At 43.8% G+C, this 19,388-nt stretch overlaps 1 protein-coding gene across 2 annotated transcripts in view; it reads right to left on the minus strand.

Moving 5' to 3' along the window:
• LOC135513973 (ras GTPase-activating-like protein IQGAP1) overlaps positions 1-19,388 on the minus strand; it is an 80,176-nt gene that overhangs the window by 965 nt on the left and 59,823 nt on the right. For both annotated transcript variants that reach the window (XM_064937036.1, XM_064937035.1), the window contains exons 26-37: positions 19,137-19,361; positions 17,434-17,574; positions 16,921-17,005; positions 16,468-16,700; positions 13,075-13,207; positions 11,748-11,850; positions 9,088-9,229; positions 2,422-2,509; positions 2,028-2,240; positions 1,775-1,935; positions 1,382-1,525; positions 187-295 (exon numbers count right to left, since the gene is read on the minus strand). In XM_064937036.1, the coding sequence (XP_064793108.1) occupies positions 187-295; positions 1,382-1,525; positions 1,775-1,935; positions 2,028-2,240; positions 2,422-2,509; positions 9,088-9,229; positions 11,748-11,850; positions 13,075-13,207; positions 16,468-16,700; positions 16,921-17,005; positions 17,434-17,574; positions 19,137-19,361 (1,777 nt within the window). The remainder of the gene's footprint in view (positions 1-186; positions 296-1,381; positions 1,526-1,774; positions 1,936-2,027; positions 2,241-2,421; positions 2,510-9,087; positions 9,230-11,747; positions 11,851-13,074; positions 13,208-16,467; positions 16,701-16,920; positions 17,006-17,433; positions 17,575-19,136; positions 19,362-19,388) is intronic.

A 19,388-nucleotide genomic window follows, 5' to 3' on the forward strand; every position in this document is an offset into this window, starting at 1 on the left:
GGACTGAGATAAGAGAGACAAGGACTGAGATAAGAGAGACAAGGACTGAGATAGAGTGTCAGACAGGGACCGAGATAGATAGTTAGACAGGGACAACAGACAGTCAACTATCATACTGCAGACAGGGACAGAAACAGACGGTCAGTGACAAATATGTGTCATCGTAGTTCCAGGGAAAAGCATTACCTGGAAATGGAGTTGGACTTTTTCCATCTCAACTCCCATAAACTTGGCCTTCACCTCAAAGTCCCCAACTTCCTCACTGGGCGAGATGTCAAACATGACATTTTTGAACCTGAGGGAAAATAAAAAAACATGGGATTAAAATAATGAGTCAAAATGAAAATACAGGATACAGAGACTGGATAATAACCAACTCTAGTCCTGCTATTGTCCGTAGGTCACAACGTCAGACAGACTTGTTTTGGAATAACATTTAAATGTTGAGTGTGAGAAATATTATGACCAGAAATTACCTTTGAAATCGTTTTGTTTGTTTGTACTTATTTATTTTCTGAAATGCATTGATGATATTGGGCCAAAGTGTAGTGTGTTTAAATGGCTCTAAAGAGGACGTAGTCCTTCTAGATACTAGCTCTCTGTTTCCTCTTTGACCTAGCCTGGAACTCCCACAGAGTGCAGTGAGGAGCCACAGGAGCTGACTTTGGCTCTCAGCGCCACTCTAGCTGGAACAGCCTGGCCAAAACAAGAAGGACGGGAGTGAGTATTCATAGAGATGGAGGGAGAGGGGAAAGAGAGAGGGACAGAGAGTGAAGGAGAGAGTGGGGATAACACAAAAAAGACAGACAGAGCGAGAGAGAGAGAGAGAGAGAGCGAAAGATAGACAGAACACGGTGGGCGTCTGTATGGAAGATGCCCCTTATGAGGTTTTTCCTTCCTCCCCGTCTCACACAGAGCTTACAGAGCTCACTCATCACATCAAAGACCTGGGGCCTTGGCCCCGTCCCAATACTTTACCAATGCATCCTTTCGTCCTCCCTTCCTTTGGAATAATCACTGATCTGATTTGTAAAAGCTATGACAGACTCATGCATTTCTGAAAGTATTGGAGCAGAGCCCCTTGTCAAATATGGATAACTTACTTGTACCACAATACCCAAGACCTGGTATGGTATGGTACCAACTCACTCAGGATTCAATACCATGTTCACATTAGTTCAACCACACTACCTCTTAAATCACAAAACCCTGGCTGTTCATTGTAAAATATTTTATGTTGCAAAACGTTTTCAATTGTAAAACATTTTGCTATACTTTGAAACGGTTTGTACAAATGAACACGACTCCGGCGCCGGGAAGCTGATGTCCAAGCACAATGCTAAGCTACCTAGGACCAGCTGTCCTCCCCTCTTTCACTCACTGGTTGGTTTGCAGCCCCTCTATCTCCAGGATCACTCCCTTCTCATGCAGCCGGGCTGCCGTGTACTTCAGAGACTGATGCTTCCACTTCTTACTGCCCTTCTCCTCCACCTTCCTGTCCAGCTTGATGGACCGCCGCGCGTTCCTGTGGGGACACACACCAGATAGGTCACTCACGCACACATCAAGTTTTGAATGGGACCATAGGCTCTGATCATGACAATAGCAATGACAATGTAATTCAAAACTAGCCCAAATGGCGCCATTCCAAACCAATTCCTCCTCTGTAACCCGAGATCCTTGTTGACTTGCTAGGCCCTGTACAGTGTATGTTTTTAGGTTAACTAAGACTCATGGTTAGTTCCGAGGGGTCCATTTTGTAGGGGACACTCACTTCCTGTTGAGGTTGTCAAGGCAGGTCCTGATGTAAGTGTCATAGTAGTTGGTCTGGTCCTGATAGAAGGCTGTCTTTGAGTTGAGCGCACTCAGTGTCTGTTGGAGCTTCACTAGCTCTGCCTTCCTCCTCTGTCTGTAACGCCTCTGGTAACGAATGTCCTGTCAAGCACACAAAGAAGGGACGTGATTGGTTAGATGGGTATTCTGCAACAAACTCTGAAGGCCATCAGTGTGTGTGCGCATTCGTGTACCTTGGAGATGTCGTTGATGAGATCCTGGTACTTGTTGCCAGTGGTGACGAGGCCAGCCTGCTCCAGGGTTCGGAGATTGCGGAGGATCTTCCTCTTCTTCTGCTCTAGAGGCAGCTGTCTGTCCTCCAGCACTGCCTGGCTGCTCTTCAGCCCCTCTGGGGCCTGGGCGTCCTGCACTGCACGCAGCTCCACCACCTTAGCATGCTCATGCTCCTGGACCATAGCACAAGTAGGAAGAGAGACAGACAAAGACAGACAGGAAAGTTAGCATGACTGCTCTTCTCCACTCCTGCATGGCACAAAGGGCATAGCATGGAAATCAAACCACTTTAATAGAGATGTATCTGAGGTGTGGGGTGCTGGGCTGGTTTAGGGGTCATGATTATGCCGTCACCTGGAGGCCAGAGGCTGGGGTCTCCAGGGTCTCTGGGAGAGTGTCTCCTGGCTGGATCCTGATTACATCCATTATCAGCTTCTTAGTTCTGACAGAGACAGACAGAGAGAAAGAGAAAACATCACCTAGGTTGCATCACATCCACTATTCTCTATGTAGTGCAATACTTTTGACAACAGCCCCAGGCCATGATCAAAAGTAGTGCACACTATATAAGGAATAGGATGCGTTTTGGGACACACTACCTATGAAACCTTATCATACACAGATAATATACTGTACAGGCCAGGGCACTGACTAGGTTTCAATATTTTACAGGTATTTTACAAATGCTCCATCCTGAGAATAAGCCACTTTTCTCCCGGGTAACCTGGTATTTCCCGCCAAAACTGGAAGTGTCATTCAAAAGCATTATAAAGTATATAAATAGGTCTATAGAGGCCCATAGATGTACATTACATGACCAAAATAATGCTTGTCGAACATCTCATTCCATAATCACTGTCATTAATATGGAGTTGGTTCCCCCATTGCTGCTATAACAGCCTCCACTTTTCAGGGAAGGCTTTCCACTAGACGTTGGAACATTGGAAGCAAGTCCCCACTGCATTCAGCCACAAGAGCATTAGTGAGGTCGGGCACTAATATGGGGGCTTTAGGCCTGGCTCGCAGTCTGTGTTCTAATTCATCCCAAAGGTGTTCGATTGGGTTGAGGTCAAGGCTCTGTATAGGCCAGTCAAGTTCTCCCACACCAATCTCGACAAACCATTTCTGTATGGACCTCGCTTTGTGCATGGGGGAATTGCCATGCTGAAACAGGAAAGGGCCTTGCCTAAAGTGTTGCCACAAAGTTGGAAGCACAGAACAGTCTAGAATGTCATTGTATGCTGAAGCGTTAAGATTTCCCTTCACTGGATCTAAGGGGCCTAGCCCGAACCATGAAAAACAGCCCCAGACTATTATTCCTCCTCTACCATGCTTTACAGTTGGCACTATACATTCAGGCAGGTAGCGTTCTCCTGGCATCTGCCAAACCGAGATTAGTCTGTCGGACTGCAAGATGAAGCGTGATTCATCCCTCCAGAGAATGTGTTTCCACTGCTCCAGAGTCCAATGGCAGCAAGCTTTACACCACGCCAGCTGACACTTGGCATTGCGCATGGTGATCTTAGGCTTGTGTGCAGCTGCTCGGCCACAGAAACGCATTTCATGAAGCTCCCAAGAAACAGTTATTTTGCTGACGTTGCTTCCAGAGGTCATGTGGAACTCTGAGAGTGTTGCAACTGAGGACAGATGATTTTTACGCGCTTTGAGCTTCAGCACTCAGCGGTCCCGTTCTGTGAGCTTGTGTCTTATCACTTTGTTGCTGATCTGTTGTGCTCCTAGACATTTCCACTTTACAATAACAGCACTTACAGTTGACCGGGGCAGCTCTAGCAGGGCAGAAATTTGACAAACTTATTTGTTGGAAAGGTGGCATCCTATGACGGTGCCACATTGAAAGTCACTGAGTTCTTCAGTAAGGTCATTCTACTGCGAATGGTTGTCGATGGAGATTGCATGGCTGTGTGCTCGATTTTATACACCTGTCTGCAACGTGTGTGGCTGAAACAGCTAAATCCACTCATTTGAAATGGTGTCCATATAAACTCAGCAAAAAAAGAAACGTCCCCTTTTCAGGACCCTGTCTTTCAAAAATAATTAGGGTTTAAACACTGTTTTCCATGCTTGTTCAATGAACAATAAACAATTAATGAACATGCACCTGTGGAATGGTAGTTAAGACACTAACAGCTTACAGACGGTAGGCAATTAAGGTCACAGTTATGAAAACTTAGAACACTAAAGATGCCTTTCTACTGACTCTGAAAATCACCAAAAGAAAGATGCCCAGGGTCCCTGCACATCTGCGTGAACGTGACTTAGGCATGCTACAAGGAGGCATGAGGACTGCAGATGTGGCCAGGGAAATAAATTGCAGTGTCATTACTGAGAGACGCCTAAGACAGCGCTACAGGGAGACAGGAAGGACAGCTGATCGTCCTCGCAGCGGCAGACCACATGTAACTACACCTGCACAGGGTCGGTACATCCGAACATCACACCTGCGGGACAGGTACAGGAAGGCACCAACAACTGCCTGAGTTACACCAGGAACGTTCTCACCAGACATCACCGGCAACAACGTCTCCTTTGTGCACAAACCCACCAGACAGGACTGGCAAAAAGTGCTCTTCACAAATGAGTTGCGGTTTTGTCTCACTAGGGGTGATGGTCGGATTCGCGTTTATCGCCGAAGGAATGAGCGTTACACGGAGGCCTGTACTCTGGAGCGGGATTGATTTGGAGGTGGAGGGTCTGTCATGGTCTGGGGCGGTGTATCACAGCATCCTCAGACTGTCTCCAATGACAACAAGCTCAATCTCAACGCTGTGCGTTCCAGGAAAGAAATCCTCCTCCCTCATGTGGTACCCTTCCTGGAGGCTCATCCTGACATGACCGCCAGCATGACAATGCCAGCAGCCATACTGCTCGTTCTGTGCGGGTTTTCTTGCAAGACAGGAATGTCGGTGTTCTGCCATGGCCAGTGAAGAGCCCGGATCTCAATCCCATTGAGCACATCTGGGACTTGTTGGATCGGAGGGTGAGGGCTAGGGCCATTCCCCCCCAGAAATGTCCTGGAACTTGCAGGTGCCTTGGTGGAAGAGTGGGGTAACATCTCACAGCAAGAAATGGCAAATCTGGTGCTGTCCATGAGGAGGAGATGCACTGCAGTACTTAATGCAGCTGGTGGCCACACCAGATACTGACTTACTCAGTTAGTGAATCTTGTTATGTTCATACAAATATTTACACATGTTAAGTAGGCTGAAAATAAACGCAATTGACAGTGAGAGGACTTTTCTTTTTTGCGGAGTTTACTTTTGTATATATACACGTGTAGCTAGTTAAATACTCTCCTGGGTAAATAAATGAAACTAGCTCCAGCAGGCGAATCTTCCTGAGTGTGAACAGTATTACCATATTGTATTATATGGACTGGAATTACACAAATCGTTTAAACCATGATAAAGCAGGGTGACAACATGCGATTCTGGTGCAGCACATGCGGCCTACAAGTTACAAGTATAGGCTAGCAAATTTGAATATAATATGGCCTATCTGTATATTTAGTAGGCTGACTCATATTACACCTTTCATAATATTCCCCTTATTGTTATTAGCCTACCTCCTATTTCTCTATTGTTGCTTCATTCCTTCCTCACTTTCAACAGCCCGGTTGGAGTTTTCCAAAAGGCACCTAAAGACTCAGACAATGAGAAACCAGATTCTCTAGTCTGATGAAACCAAGATTGAACTCTTTGGCCTGAATGCCAAGCGTCACGTCTGGAAGAAACCTGGCACCATCCCTACAGTGAAGCATGGTGGTGGCAGCATCATGTCGTGAGAATCTTTTCTAAGTGGCAGTTAATGGCAGACTAGTCAGGATCGAGGGAAAGATGAACGGAGCAAAGTACATAGATTTCCTTGATGATAACCTGCTCCAGAGTGCTCAGGACCTCAGACTGGGGCAAGATTCACCTTCCAACAGGCCAACGACCGTAAGCACACAGCCAAGACAACACAGGAGTGGCTTCGGGACAAGTCTCTGAATTTTATTTTGTGGCCCTGCCAGAGCCCGGACTTGAACATCTCTGGAGAGACCTGAAAATAGCTGTGCAGTGACTCTCCCCATCCATACTAACAGAGCTTGAGAGGGTCTGCAGAGAAGAATGGGAGAAACTCCACAAATACAGGGGTGCCAAGCTTGTAGCGTCATACCCAAGAAGACTCAAGGCTGTAATCGCTGCCAAAGGTGCTTCAAAAAAGTACTGATGAAAGGGTCTGAATACTTATGTAAATGTGATATTTCACTATTTTATTTTAATACATTTGCAAAAATTTCTAAAAACCTGTTTTTGCTTTGTCATTATGGGGTATTGTGTGTAGATTGATGAGGGGAAAAAACAATTGAATCCATTGTAGATTAAGGCTGTAACGTAACAGAATGTGGAAAAAGTGAAGGGGTCTGAATAGTTTCAAAATGCACTGTATAGGGCTATAGTCAATCTAGAACAGGATAATCTATTTTGGATAGATAAGCGTTGATGATTCATCATGCAGAGGACGTAGAGAAGCCAAATGTATATATTGCATATAATTTAAACAGTTCCATATCACGTCATGCTGTTCATATAAATAATTTATTATAATTTACCGGTTTCTCGCAGTTATTCATCCCGGGAAAATGGAGTGGTTTTGGGCAATAAATCCCAGTAACCGGGTTCCTGCCCTTCAACCTTAGCACTGACTGGGTGATTGTGTACAATATGTGGGGTTAATGTAATTTTAACAAAACAGTGTAGCTCAAACATTGGCCTCTTACTGGCTAGCTGTTATAGTACGTGACTGCTGTTTTTCAAAGTCTTGTTGATTTGGTGTGAAAATAATTGGCAGTGTGTTGAGCTCTGGCCACTCTCGGTTCTGGGGGAGAGGAAACATTTAGCTGTGTTAACACACAAACGCGTCTAGAAGAAAAAGAAACGCACACCTATTAAGACGAGGTGCTGGCTAGCAGAATAGAAACTTGAAAATAAAAGAGAGCCGCACACTCTAGGAGCTCAGATGCAAAAATGTAATACCAACGTTTCGACAGCCAAGCTGTCTTCATCAGGGTATAATCACAAACACTGCGGAATGACTTGTTTATGTAGTGTCAAAAGACACAGGTGTCTGTAATCATGGCCAAGAGTGGCCTAATATCATTGGTTAATAATCAAATATTAAAAATGTCATACAAAGAACAGCGTACAAACAAATGGATAGCATACGATCATAGATTAATTTGACTACACAAGTTTACAAACAATTACAATGGCAAAGTCACAATAATCACAAAAATGGCTTAAGATCAAAGTCTACGTTGAGACCAAAGGGCGCAAGGGTCTTTAAATTAAAGATCCAGGCAGCCTCTCGTTTTAACAATAAATTATCAAGGTCACCCCCTCTCCTAGGGAGGGTGACATGTTCGATGCCAATATAACACAGAGACGAGATCGAGTGGCCTGCCTCCAAGAAGTGGGCCGCAACTGGATAAGTCAAGTTTTTACACCTAATGGTGCTGCGATGCTGAGATGCGCAAATTAAAAGTACGTTTTGTTTTACCTACATATTTTTTACCACAAGGACAAGTTATAAGATAAATAACTGCCTTAGTGGAGCACGTAATAACACCTTTTATTGGGATCGATTTCCCTGTTTGTGGGTGTTTGAAGGATCTACATTTATAAGTGCCATTGCATTGAGCACAGCCATTACATTTGTAATTTCCATCCAATAGACGTTTTTCAGGAATATCTTGGGGTGGTAAATCAGAGTGTACCAATTGATCTCTGAGATTTCTGCCCCGCGAGAATACGACCAAGGGAAGGTCCGAAAACACATTACCGAGACTATCATCGGATTTTAGGATGTGCCAATGTTTGTGAACAATTCCCTTAATTTGTTCAGAGCACTTTGAATAGCGGGTAGTTAGAACGCAAGAATGCGTCTTTTTACGAGACTGACCTTGAAAAAGGTCATGTCTCGTTTTGTTTTGAATTTTCTCAATGGCAATATTAATCTGATCATTTTTGTAGCCCCTCTCTTTGAACTTTCTTTGCGTCTCAGCCATCAACACACAAACGCGTCACTGTCCCACTGACCCTGCAGTAGGACATGACGCCACTCAGTCACACTTCCCATTTCCTGCCCTGGTGCATGCTGGTCCGACACTGGCCAGGACCACAGTGACACACAGAGAGACTGAAACACAACAGAACCCTAACATGGCTTCTCACCTCAACTACTGTAGGTCAGATGAACAGAGCTGCCATGTATAGTATCATAGGTAGAGCCAGGCGTTTTTCTTGACCACATGATCAGTTGTGACTGGCTGGATTGGTGTTCATGTCACAGGAAACATGATGAGCACAGTCACATCAGCAGAACAGAAACCATCTTTTAAACACACAGCCTTTTCCTCAAAGAAGCATAATACATTATCTAAAATGAGCAGGTCCATGGGCAAGATAACCCTGGCCACTAAACCTCTTCCTGGCAGGATAGGAAGTGATAGTGGAGCAGGAAAGAGCACAGAGCTGTCACTGAACGATAGCCACTGTGGTTATTTATGTATGTACCTACTGGAACGTCTATAGAAAAGTTTGTGGTCATACCACACCCTAGGTGCTGGGCTAATGAAACTTGAAAAGCACAGAAAGGCTGGCACACGGAATATGCTCATACTTACCACCTTTATTGACAACATTTCGATCCACAAGGATCTTTGTCAGGTCACGACGTTGTCAATAAAAGTGGTAATTGGGAGCATATTCAGTGTGCCAGCCTTTCTGTTATTTTCAAACCTACTGGAACGTCAAACACATTTAAACTGTTTCTTCTGGCTTCTTTTGCTCGCTCAGTACAAAACCTCTCACTGTGCAGTTCTCCCATGTGTGTGTTTAACTTTACGGGGATTTTATTGGGCTTCCGTAATGAAGAATAAATAATGGGTAGACTGTTCATAGCAATATATGTCTTAAATGGAACCCTATTTCCCATGTTTCAGACAATCCAGTGTCTTACTTCATCATCAGGCCTTTCGTGTCCTTGTCATCGCCCTCCAGCAGCTCAAACTTGTTAGTGAGGCTGAGGGAGATCTGAGTCTTTGCCAGCTGACTCAGGGTGCTCTCCTTGTTGGGATTGTTAGGATCCACCACCCCTTCACCTGGAGAACAGAGAAATATATGTTTAGCTATCCTTGCAGGCTGGTTCCTGGTATAAGAACTAATGTGTACTTTTGTCAGTCCTAGTGGAGAAGGGCATACTGTATACTCACTCTGAGACTGTGGGTCGAAGCGTTACATGATTCACACAGAAGTTTGTGTAACAAACTCTTATTTTATAATTAAGATTCAGCCCTGTACTGTAAATGGATCTCAGTGTTGTAAATTACAGTACCAGTCAAGTTTGGACACACCTAGTTTCTTTATTTTTACAATTTTCTACATTGTAAAATAACAGTGAAGACATCAAAACTATGAAATAACACATGAAATTATGTAGTAAAAAATGAAATAAATAAATAAATATATATATATATTTAAAAAAAAGAGTAAAACAAATCAAAATATATTTTAGATTTTAGATTCTTCAAAGTAGCCACCTTTTGCCTTGACAGCTTTGCACACTTTTGCATTCTCTCAACCAGCTTCACCTGGAATGCTTTTCCAACAGTATTGAAGGAGTACCGAGCACTTGTTGGCTGCTTTTCCTTCTCTCTATGGTCCAACTCATCCCAAACCACCTCAATTGGGTTGAGGTCAGGTCATCTGATGCAGCACTCCATCACTCTCCTTGGTCAAATAGCCCTGACACAGCCTGGAGGTGTGTTAGGTCATTGTTCTGTTGAAAAACAAATGATAGTCCCACTAAGCGCAAACCAGATAGGATGGCGTATCGCTGCAGAATGCTGTGGTAGCCATGCTGGTTAAGTGCGCATAGAATTCTAAATATAATCACTGACAGTGTCACCAGCAAAGCACCATCACACCTCCTCTTCCATGTTTCACGGTGGGAACTACACATGCAGAGATAATCCGTTCACCTTCTCTGCGTCTCACAAAGACATGGCGGATGGAACAAAAAATCTCAAATTTGGCCTCATCAGACCAAAGGACAGATTTCCACCGTTCTAATGTCCATTGCTTGTGTTTCTTGGACCAAGCAAGTCTCTTCTTATTATTGGTGTCCTTTAGTAGTGGTTTGTTTGCAGAAATTCAACCATGAAGGCCTGATTCACGCAGTCTTCTCTGAACAGTTGAAATGTGTCTGTTACTTGGACTCTGAAGCATTTATTTGGGATGCATTTTCTGAGGCTGGTAACTCTAATGAACTTATCCTCTGCAGCAGAGGTAACTCTGGGTCTTCCTTTCCTGTGGCGGTCCTCATGAGAGCCAGTTTCATCATAGCGCTTGACGGTTTTTGCGACTGTCCTTGAAGCAACTTTACAGGTTCTTGACATTTTCCGGATTGAGTGACCTTCATGTCTTAAAGTAATGATAGTACCATAGGGCGGTGTACAATTGGCCCAACGTCGTCCAGGTTAGGGGAGGGTTTGGCCGGGGTAGACCGTCATTGTAAAATAAGAATTTGTTCTTAACTGACTTGCCTAGTTAAATAAAGGTTAAATAAATAAAAAATAGACTGTCGTTTGTCTTTGCTTATTTAAGCTGTTCTTGCCATAATATAGACTTGGTCTTTTACCAAATTGGGCTATCTTCTGTAAAAAAAAACACAACTGATTGTTCAAGAGCATTAAGAAGGAAAAATAATTCCACAAATTAACTTTTAACAAGGACACCTGTTAATTAAAATGCATTCCAGGTGACTATCTCATAAAGCTGGTTGAGAGATTGAGTGTGAGTGTGCAAAGCTGTCATCAAGGCAAAGGGTGGCTACTTTGAAGAATCTGAAATATAAAATATATTTTGATTTGTTTAACACTTTTTGGGTTACTACATGATTCCATATACATTATTTCATAGCGTTGATGTCTTCACTAATATTCTACAATGTAGAAATTAAGAAAAACCCTGGAATGAGTAGATGTGTCCAAACTTTTGACTGGTACTGTATAACGTTGGGTGTCTGGGAGGCAGGGATGAAGGTGAACTGAGGGGTGTAGGAGGTATAGTATGGGCAGTATAGGAAGCAGGGTGAGGGGTGTAGGAAGCAGGGTGAGGGGTGTAGGAAGCAGGGTGAGGGGTGTAGGAAGCAGGGTGAGGGGTGTAGGAAGCAGGATGAGGGGTGTAGGAAGCAGGGTGGGGGGTGTAGGAAGCAGGGTGGGGGGTGTAGGAAGCAGGGGGGGTGTAGGAAGCAGGGTGAGGGGTGTAGGAAGCAGGGTGAGGGGTGTAGGAAGCAGGGTGGGGGTGTAGGAAGCAGGGTGAAGGAAGCAGGATGGGGGGTGTAGGAAGCAGGGTGAAGGAAGCAGGGTGAGGGGTGTAGGAAGCAGGGTGTAGGAAGCAGGGTGAGGGATGTAAGAAGCAGGGTGAGGGGTGTAGGAAGCAGGGTGAGGGGTGTAGGAAGCAGGGTGAGGGGTGTAGGAAGCAGGGTGAGGGGTGTAGGAAGCAGGGTGGGGGGAGTAGGAAGCAGGGTGAGGGGTAGTAGGAAGCAGGGTGAGGGGTGTAGGAAGCAGGGTGAGGGGTGTAGGAAGCAGGGTGAGGGTGTAGGGGTGTCTGTGATACCCAGCAGTGCCTCCACGTCAGGCATGTCCCCTAGGTCCTGCAACAGCTCATGCAGCAGGTCGTTGTGGTCGGGGGAGATTGCTTCCAGGTGCTCCAACACTAGCTAGGGCACACACAAAGAACACCACATAGGTGCGTTATGTCAGACACACACTCCTCCAAGACTAGGCCTCTCCAGCCCACACTGTATGTATGCTGTGTGTGATAACAGTTTGATGTTTACCCTGTCTTTATAGACACGCAGTAATAAACAGAGAATACTATTTACTGTAAAGTCTCAATACATGAACGAAATACATCCCCTAGGAGGATGAGATGAATGGAGGAAAGGACAGATGGATGACCCCCTCTTAGACCCCCTCCTAGCACAGCTCTGCAGTAATACCAAGCTCAGCCCTCTCTTCCTCTTTACGTGGAGATTGATAATGACAGGACGTCCATTGCCTTCCTATGGCATTGGACACAGCTGTGCTAGGAGGGGGTCATCCATCCATCCCTTCCTCCATTCATCTCATCCTCCTTGGGGATGTATTTCGTTCATGTATTGAGACTTTACAGTAAATAGTATTCTCTGTTTATTACTGCGCACACGCGTGTGTGCGTGCGGTGTGTGTGTGTGTCAAAGTTGCAGTAAGGAAATCCTAAACTCTGTAACTGCAAGATAAAAGCTGAGCATGTCTGTCAGTGGGGTATAATGCGCATCATGTCCATTGTTGTGCTTGTAATCCATGTGGGTGGGTGAGCAGAAAGTGAAACTAACAACGCCAAAAAGGATGTCAACATCTGAGACATTTGGCTATGAGAACCTCTGATGTCCTCCTTTATGTCCTCCCTGTCACCATCACCCCTCTCATTCACACCCAGGAGATGGAGAGGAGACTAGAAGAGAGGGGGAAGGAAAAGGAGAGAGATGGGAAGATGGAGGACTAGAAGAGAGGGGGAAGGAAAAGGAGAGAGATGGGAAGAGGGAGACTAGAAGAGAGGGGGAAGGAAAAGGAGAGAGAGCAATGGGAAGAGGGAGACTAGAAGAGAGTGGGAAGGTAAAGGAGAGAGATGGGAAGAGGGAGACTAGAAGAGAGGGAAGGAAAAGGAGAGAGGAAGATGGAAAGAGGGAGACTAGAAGAGAGTGGGAAGGTAAAGGAGAGAGATGGGAAGAGGGAGACTAGAAGAGAGGGAGAAGGAAAAGGAGAGAGAGTCCAAGATCTTGTCCCAAATGGCACTTTATTCCCTATATAGGGCACTACCTTTAACCAGGGCTCTGGCCAAATGTAGTGCACTGTAAAGGGAATATGGTGCCATTTGGGATGCACTGATAGTCTGGGTTTACCGAATGTGTGTTGATGACCTCATCTATAGAGATGTAGATGACAGGCTTGCACAGAGTCACCATGTCAGAGTATTCATCCACGTTAAACTTCTCTTCCGGCTCAGGGACGTCACACGCCGCCTGGAAAAACACCCTGAAAGACGGAATCAAAGCATTCTGTTGGTTTTTCACCTCACCAGGAAGATTACTGGACAAATGGGTAGTAGTAAAATCATGAATCATTTCTGAAGATACACTATTTATACAAAAGTATGTGAAATCGACTATTTTAGCCACACCCGTTGCTGACAGGTGTATAAAATCGAGCACACAGCCATGCAATCTCCATAGACAAACATTGGCAGTAGAATGGCATATCGAAGAGCTCAGTGACTTTCAACATGACACCGTCATAGGATGCTACCTTTTCAATTTCTGCCCTGCTCAACTGTAAGTTCTGTTATTGTGAAGTTGAAACGTCTTGGAACAACAACGGCTCAGCTGTGAAGTGGTAGGCCACTCAAGCTCACAGAACTGCACCGCCGAGTGCTGAAGTGTGTAAAAATGGTCTGTCCTCGGTTGCAACACTCACTACCGAGTTCCAAACGGCCTCTGGAAGCAACGTCAGCAAAATAACTGTTCAGGCTCCTTAATACCAGTGAAGGGAAAGCTTAACGCTACAGCATACAATGGCATTCTAGACAATTCTGTGCTTCCAACTTTGTGGCAACAGTTTGGGGAGGCCCTTTCCTGTTTCAGCATGGCTATGCCCCAGTACACAGAGTGAGGTCCATACAGAAATGGTTTGTCGAGATCAATGTGGAAGAACTTGACTGGCCTGCACAGAGCCCTGACCTCAACTCCATCGAATTGGAACCCCAACTGTGAGCCAGGCCTAATCGCCCAACATCAGTGCCCGACCTCACTAATGCTCTTGTGACTAAATGGAAGCAAGTCCTCGCACGAATGTTCAAACATCTAGTGGAAATCCTTCCCAGAAGAGTGGAGGCTGTTATAGCGGCAAAGGGGGCACCAACTCTATATTAATGCTTATGATTTTGGAAGGAGACTCTTCGACAAGCAGGTGTCCACATACTATTGGTCATGTAGTGTATTATCAAAGATTTCTGATATCTAGCCAATAAACAAAAACATTAATGCCATTTTCACATACAGTGCTGCATGAAAGTATGTGAACACCTTGTGCAATTACAGATTTATTACATTTTTAGCATGAAATCTTAATTTAAATCAGAACAATTATTTTTGATCTGACATAACAGGTTTATATTTACCAATACCATATGTTAGTGTAGAGGAAATCATGTGTGTAGTAGAAAAACTACATTAAAAAGGAATTGGTGCTGGTGCAAAAATGAGTGAACCCCAAGTTGCATTGGTTAAATCAATTAGGTAAATAGCATCAGGTGGGTAAATAATCGGGTACCAAATGAACCAATCAAAGCAGAGATCTTTAGGAAAGAGTTTGGACGGGACTCTGATAAATAGAGATAAGAAACCTGGTCAGTTTGATGTTATCTAACCAGGTGAATGCAATGCACACCATGCCGAGAGGAAAGGAGATCTCAGAGGACATCAGGGCGAGGGTAGTGAGAGCACATCAGTCTTGTGAAGGCTATCAAATTATCTCAAAAAGATTTGAGCTCCATCAGTCCACTGTGAGGCAAATCATTTACGAATGGAGAGCATTTAACATGACAGCAACTCAGCCTAGAAGTGGATGCTCTTCCAAAATATCCCCAAGAGCAATAATAAATCAGGTAAAAGCCAACCCAAACATAACTTTAGGGATTTGCAGACCTCCCTTGCTGCATCTCAGGTAACTGTGCACTACCAAAAGAACCTTATCCCAACAGTCAAGCGTGGTGGTGGGAATGTCATGATCTGGGGCTGCTTTTCCTCCTCTGGACCTGGATGACTCAACATCATTAAGGGAACCATGAATTCTGAGGTGTACCAGGAGATTCTTGAACAGAACGTCAGGCCATTAGTCAAAATGGGTCTTCCACAAGACAACGACCCAAATCTACCAAACAAATCTACCAAACAATGGCTCCGGAGAAAGAAAATGACCTGAATCCAATCGAGATGCTGTGGCTGGACCTGAAGCGGGCAGTTCATGCCAGACACCCCTCAAACCTCACTCAATTAGCTGAGTTCTGTAAGGAGGAGTGGGCAAAAATCCCTCGAAACAGATGTCAGAGACTGATTACTGGCTATAGGAGACATTTACTCCAATTTATCACTGCTAATGGAGGTGCCACAAGCTATTGACTGAAGGGGTTCACATTTTTGCACACATCAAAGTTTTTGTTAAATAAAGACAATATATCATTTTTTATTTACTTGGAATGTATTTATTACGAATTGGAGTTTAGATAAGGATTTTATGTTTATGTTAATAGTTTATAGCAAAAGAATGACCAGCCCTGTAGGATTCACATACTTTCAAGCAGCACGGTATGTAGAAACTAGCATGGTGTTGAAGATACTGAGTGAGGTTGAAAAGTGGCAGAATTTCCCTTTAAAGACAAAACATATCCTGTTGAATTAGGGTTTCGTCTTTGCTTTTTTAATAGTGGCTGGAGTTCGAACTGATTTCCAGTAAAGATAAGTCAATGCTGTAGGAGGTCGGGGCAGAGAATTCAGGGAACATAACCCTTTGTCTCTTTCTCGCTCTGTGTGTGTGTGTGTGTGTGTGTGTGTGTGTGTGTGTGTGTGTGTGTGTGTGTGTGTGTGTGTGTGTGTGTGTGTGTGTGTGATTGAGTTTTAGTGAAGACCCATTTCCCACACCATCTTCCTTGCTGACACTGCACTTTCACACAAAGACACTTCCTCTTTCTCCTGACTCACCTCTGCTCCCATGTCAACTTAACCCTGCCCTGACCTCCCTGTGACCTCCAAATCGTTTATCGGTAAAGCCCGCTCTTTTTCTTATCTCATCCCCTTCTGCTTTATTAGATGGGACATTTCTCTATACATGGCAGTCTCAGGAGCAGTTCTACTCGGAGTGAATGTAACATTTAAAAACATGGTGACAGTTTTAGTCCTACAGAGGTCTGCTAGCCAACAGCTCTTTTGGGGTAGCGGTTCTGTTTGTCCACGAGCGTCGGCCTGAGCCAGGAACTACAGAGGTTCACACATCTTTCCATAATAAGGATTGGATGCACAGCTTGGAGATGAGGGAATTTATAGATCAAATAAATATCGATAAAGTGCTGCAGTAAACAGTTTGCGCAGCACATAGCGCAGACAAAGGCCAACCCTTGTGAATAAGCGCTTCTTTTTTTTTAAATCTCGGAACGGGCCTGCAGATAGAAAACTACAACTCCCAGACCCATCTTAACTGAACCTCAGCCAAGAGGCTTGGGAATTGTAGTTATTTACTCTCACCTGAACTTCTGGTAGGTCTGGGAGATGTAGTTGTTCATGGGGGTCATGTGGGCATTCTCTCCCTCAAACAGCTTGTTGGCGGCGGCGTGCTGCAGCATCTTTGCCACGGAGCCCAGGTTGCGACGCTGGTCAGAGTGGAGCTGACCTCCAGCTGACATGTCTATGATGTCGAAGCCGTCTGGAGCCACTATGGCTGGGTTCATGTAGCGGTAGTACAGCAGGTTCCCTACAATCTGACAGCCGACACACACACAGTTAAACATAGCTTCATGGCGTCAAAGACCTGTATTAATCAGTACAAACTGAAGTTGCTGAATATTTGCATGGGGACTACAGTGTCAGGGAACACTAAAGGAACTTGATATTACCAAACCAATAACAGCAACATGAACGAAAGGTGTATGAATGGCAAAGGAGAAGACATTCATGAGATGTAATACTTAAGCCTTGTACCTTCAACAATTCATCCTCTGTAGCATCTGGGAACTTTTCATGAAGTGAATTTTTCAGGACCTTTGCAACGTACCTCATGCCATAGCTACATGCACAACAACAAATAACATGGACAAGATGTGAAACCAGCATGCATTAAAAATACACAACATAGTGAATTGATGCAAAATGGGGCGCATCAACATAAAATGCAAGGGACCATGACCATTTCAGAAAATGAGGACAGTATTTTGGTCTGTTGTATAAAATAACACTGTGATGCCCCCCTGTGGAGTATACTAAGCACTGCAGAGTGGGGATTCAACAGTTGTCAAAACCAGTAGCTATGTAACATGGATGAGTTGTAACCCTCTGGCCTCTCTAAGCACTGTTTTGTCTACCCTTCCACTAACACACCACTGGGGTTGCCTCCCAAATGGAACACTATGCCCTTTGTAGTTCACGACTTTTGACCAGGGCAGGAAAGGAAAAAGGACGCATTTTTGAAGAATTCCAACCAGGCCTTAGACTTACGGGATGTTGTCCAGTGACGACACGATGGAGTTGAGCACTTTGTCTGTGGCTGTCCGCAGCGCCCGACTGGAGGACTCCAGCTTGGCACGTACTTCCTCGTGTGACATGGCCTGGTCCGGGGTCACCTCGTAAGGCAGTTTACTGAGAGAGGTAGGACAACATTGAGGTCAGTGTATGTTTGTGTGAGTGTACGCATGTCGTCTGTGCCTGTATATATGTATATGTGTATATATGTATATATGTATATATATATATATATATATATGTGTATATATATATATATGTATGTATATATGTATATATATATACACGTATATATATATATATACATATATATATATATATATATATATATATATATATATATATATATATATATATATATATATATATATGTGTATATGTATATTTCAGGCTTCAAACATAAAGATATAAAATGTATATCAACAACAAGTGGGACACAATCATGAAGTGTGGATATTTCAAACTTTTTTAACAAATCAAAAACTGAAAAATATATGTATATATGTATTCCAGCCCCTTTACTTTCATGCAGCAAATAGTTCAGTGAGTATCTCTGAATGATCCAATGTTGACCTAAATGACTAATGATGACAAATACAATCCACCTGTGTGTAATCAAGTCTCCGTATAAATGCACCTGCACTGTGATAGTCTAAGGTCCGTTTTCAGAGATTTTTGATTTGTTAGATAAAAAGATTTGCTTTAAACATCCCAAGGAGCATCCGATAAATTGAAATGTATCAGACCACTGCAAATCTCCAAGACTTCTAAACTTTGATTGTGTCCATGATCACTCTGGATTGTACAGCTGTTACAGGACCATTTCTTCAAAAGACCAAAAAAATTTGTCTTCCAACAAGACAATGATTTTATGGAATGGTTCTTTAGGTGTTTGAAGCCTGAAATGTGGAAAGAACTGAAAACTGCTGTTCAAATGCTCTCCATCCAACCTCACTGAAAGCTGTTTTGCAAGGAGGAATGGGGGTCTCTCGATGTGCAAAAATACATACCCCAAGCGACTTACAGCTGTAATCGCAGCACTACAAAGTATTGTATGAATAATTTTGCACACCCAATTTTTCAGTTTTTGATTTGTTAAAAAAGTTTGAAATATCCAATAAATGTCGTTCCACTTCATGATTGTGTCCCACTTGTTGTTGATTCTTCACAAAAAATACAGTTTTATATCTTTATGTTTGAAGTGAAATGTGGCAAAAAAAGTTATGCAATTTTCATACTTGAGTAAAAGTTTAGATACCTTAATAGAAAGTTACTCAAGTAAAAGTCACCCAGTAAAATACTACTTGAGTAAAAGTCTAAAAGTATTTGGTTTAAAATATACTTAAGTATCAAAAGTAAAAGTATAAATCAGTGGATGGACCATGCTCTTGTTTTTTTAAATGTATGGATAGTCAGGGGCATACTCCAACACTTGTGTTCAACCACATGTTCTCTTGATAAGTGTGTGAATTTCACAACTTTCTTGTTCTGCTAAGCAGTACTTTGGGTTGTCAGGGAAAATGTGTGGAGTAAACAAGTTTACAAATTTACATTTTCTTTTGGAATGTAGTGAAGTAAAAGTTGGCAAAAATATAAATAGTAAAGTACAGATACCCCAAAAAACAACTAAAGTAGTACTTTAAAGTATTTTTCCACCACTGTCTGTGTGTGTGCCCCACCTGGCCTCTCCAGTGTTGGTCTCCAGCTGGTTGACCCAAGCCTTGTACACTTCCACAGGGTTGGTGTTGATGCCCAGGCCCTTGTCCTCGATGATCTCCTTGACCACAGGTGCCAGCAGCTGCCTCAGTGTGTTGTGACCACGGGCTCCACGGTTGAAGCTCACCACCATCTTGATGACCGTGGGGTTCCCAGTCACGATGTCCTGGATCTGATCCACCTTGGACCTGAGGGAGAGCAAGAGAGACATTTTA

The sequence above is a fragment of the Oncorhynchus masou genome, chromosome 25 (assembly GCF_036934945.1).
Source record: "Oncorhynchus masou masou isolate Uvic2021 chromosome 25, UVic_Omas_1.1, whole genome shotgun sequence".
In the NCBI taxonomy this organism is placed as follows: Eukaryota; Metazoa; Chordata; class Actinopteri; order Salmoniformes; family Salmonidae; genus Oncorhynchus; species Oncorhynchus masou.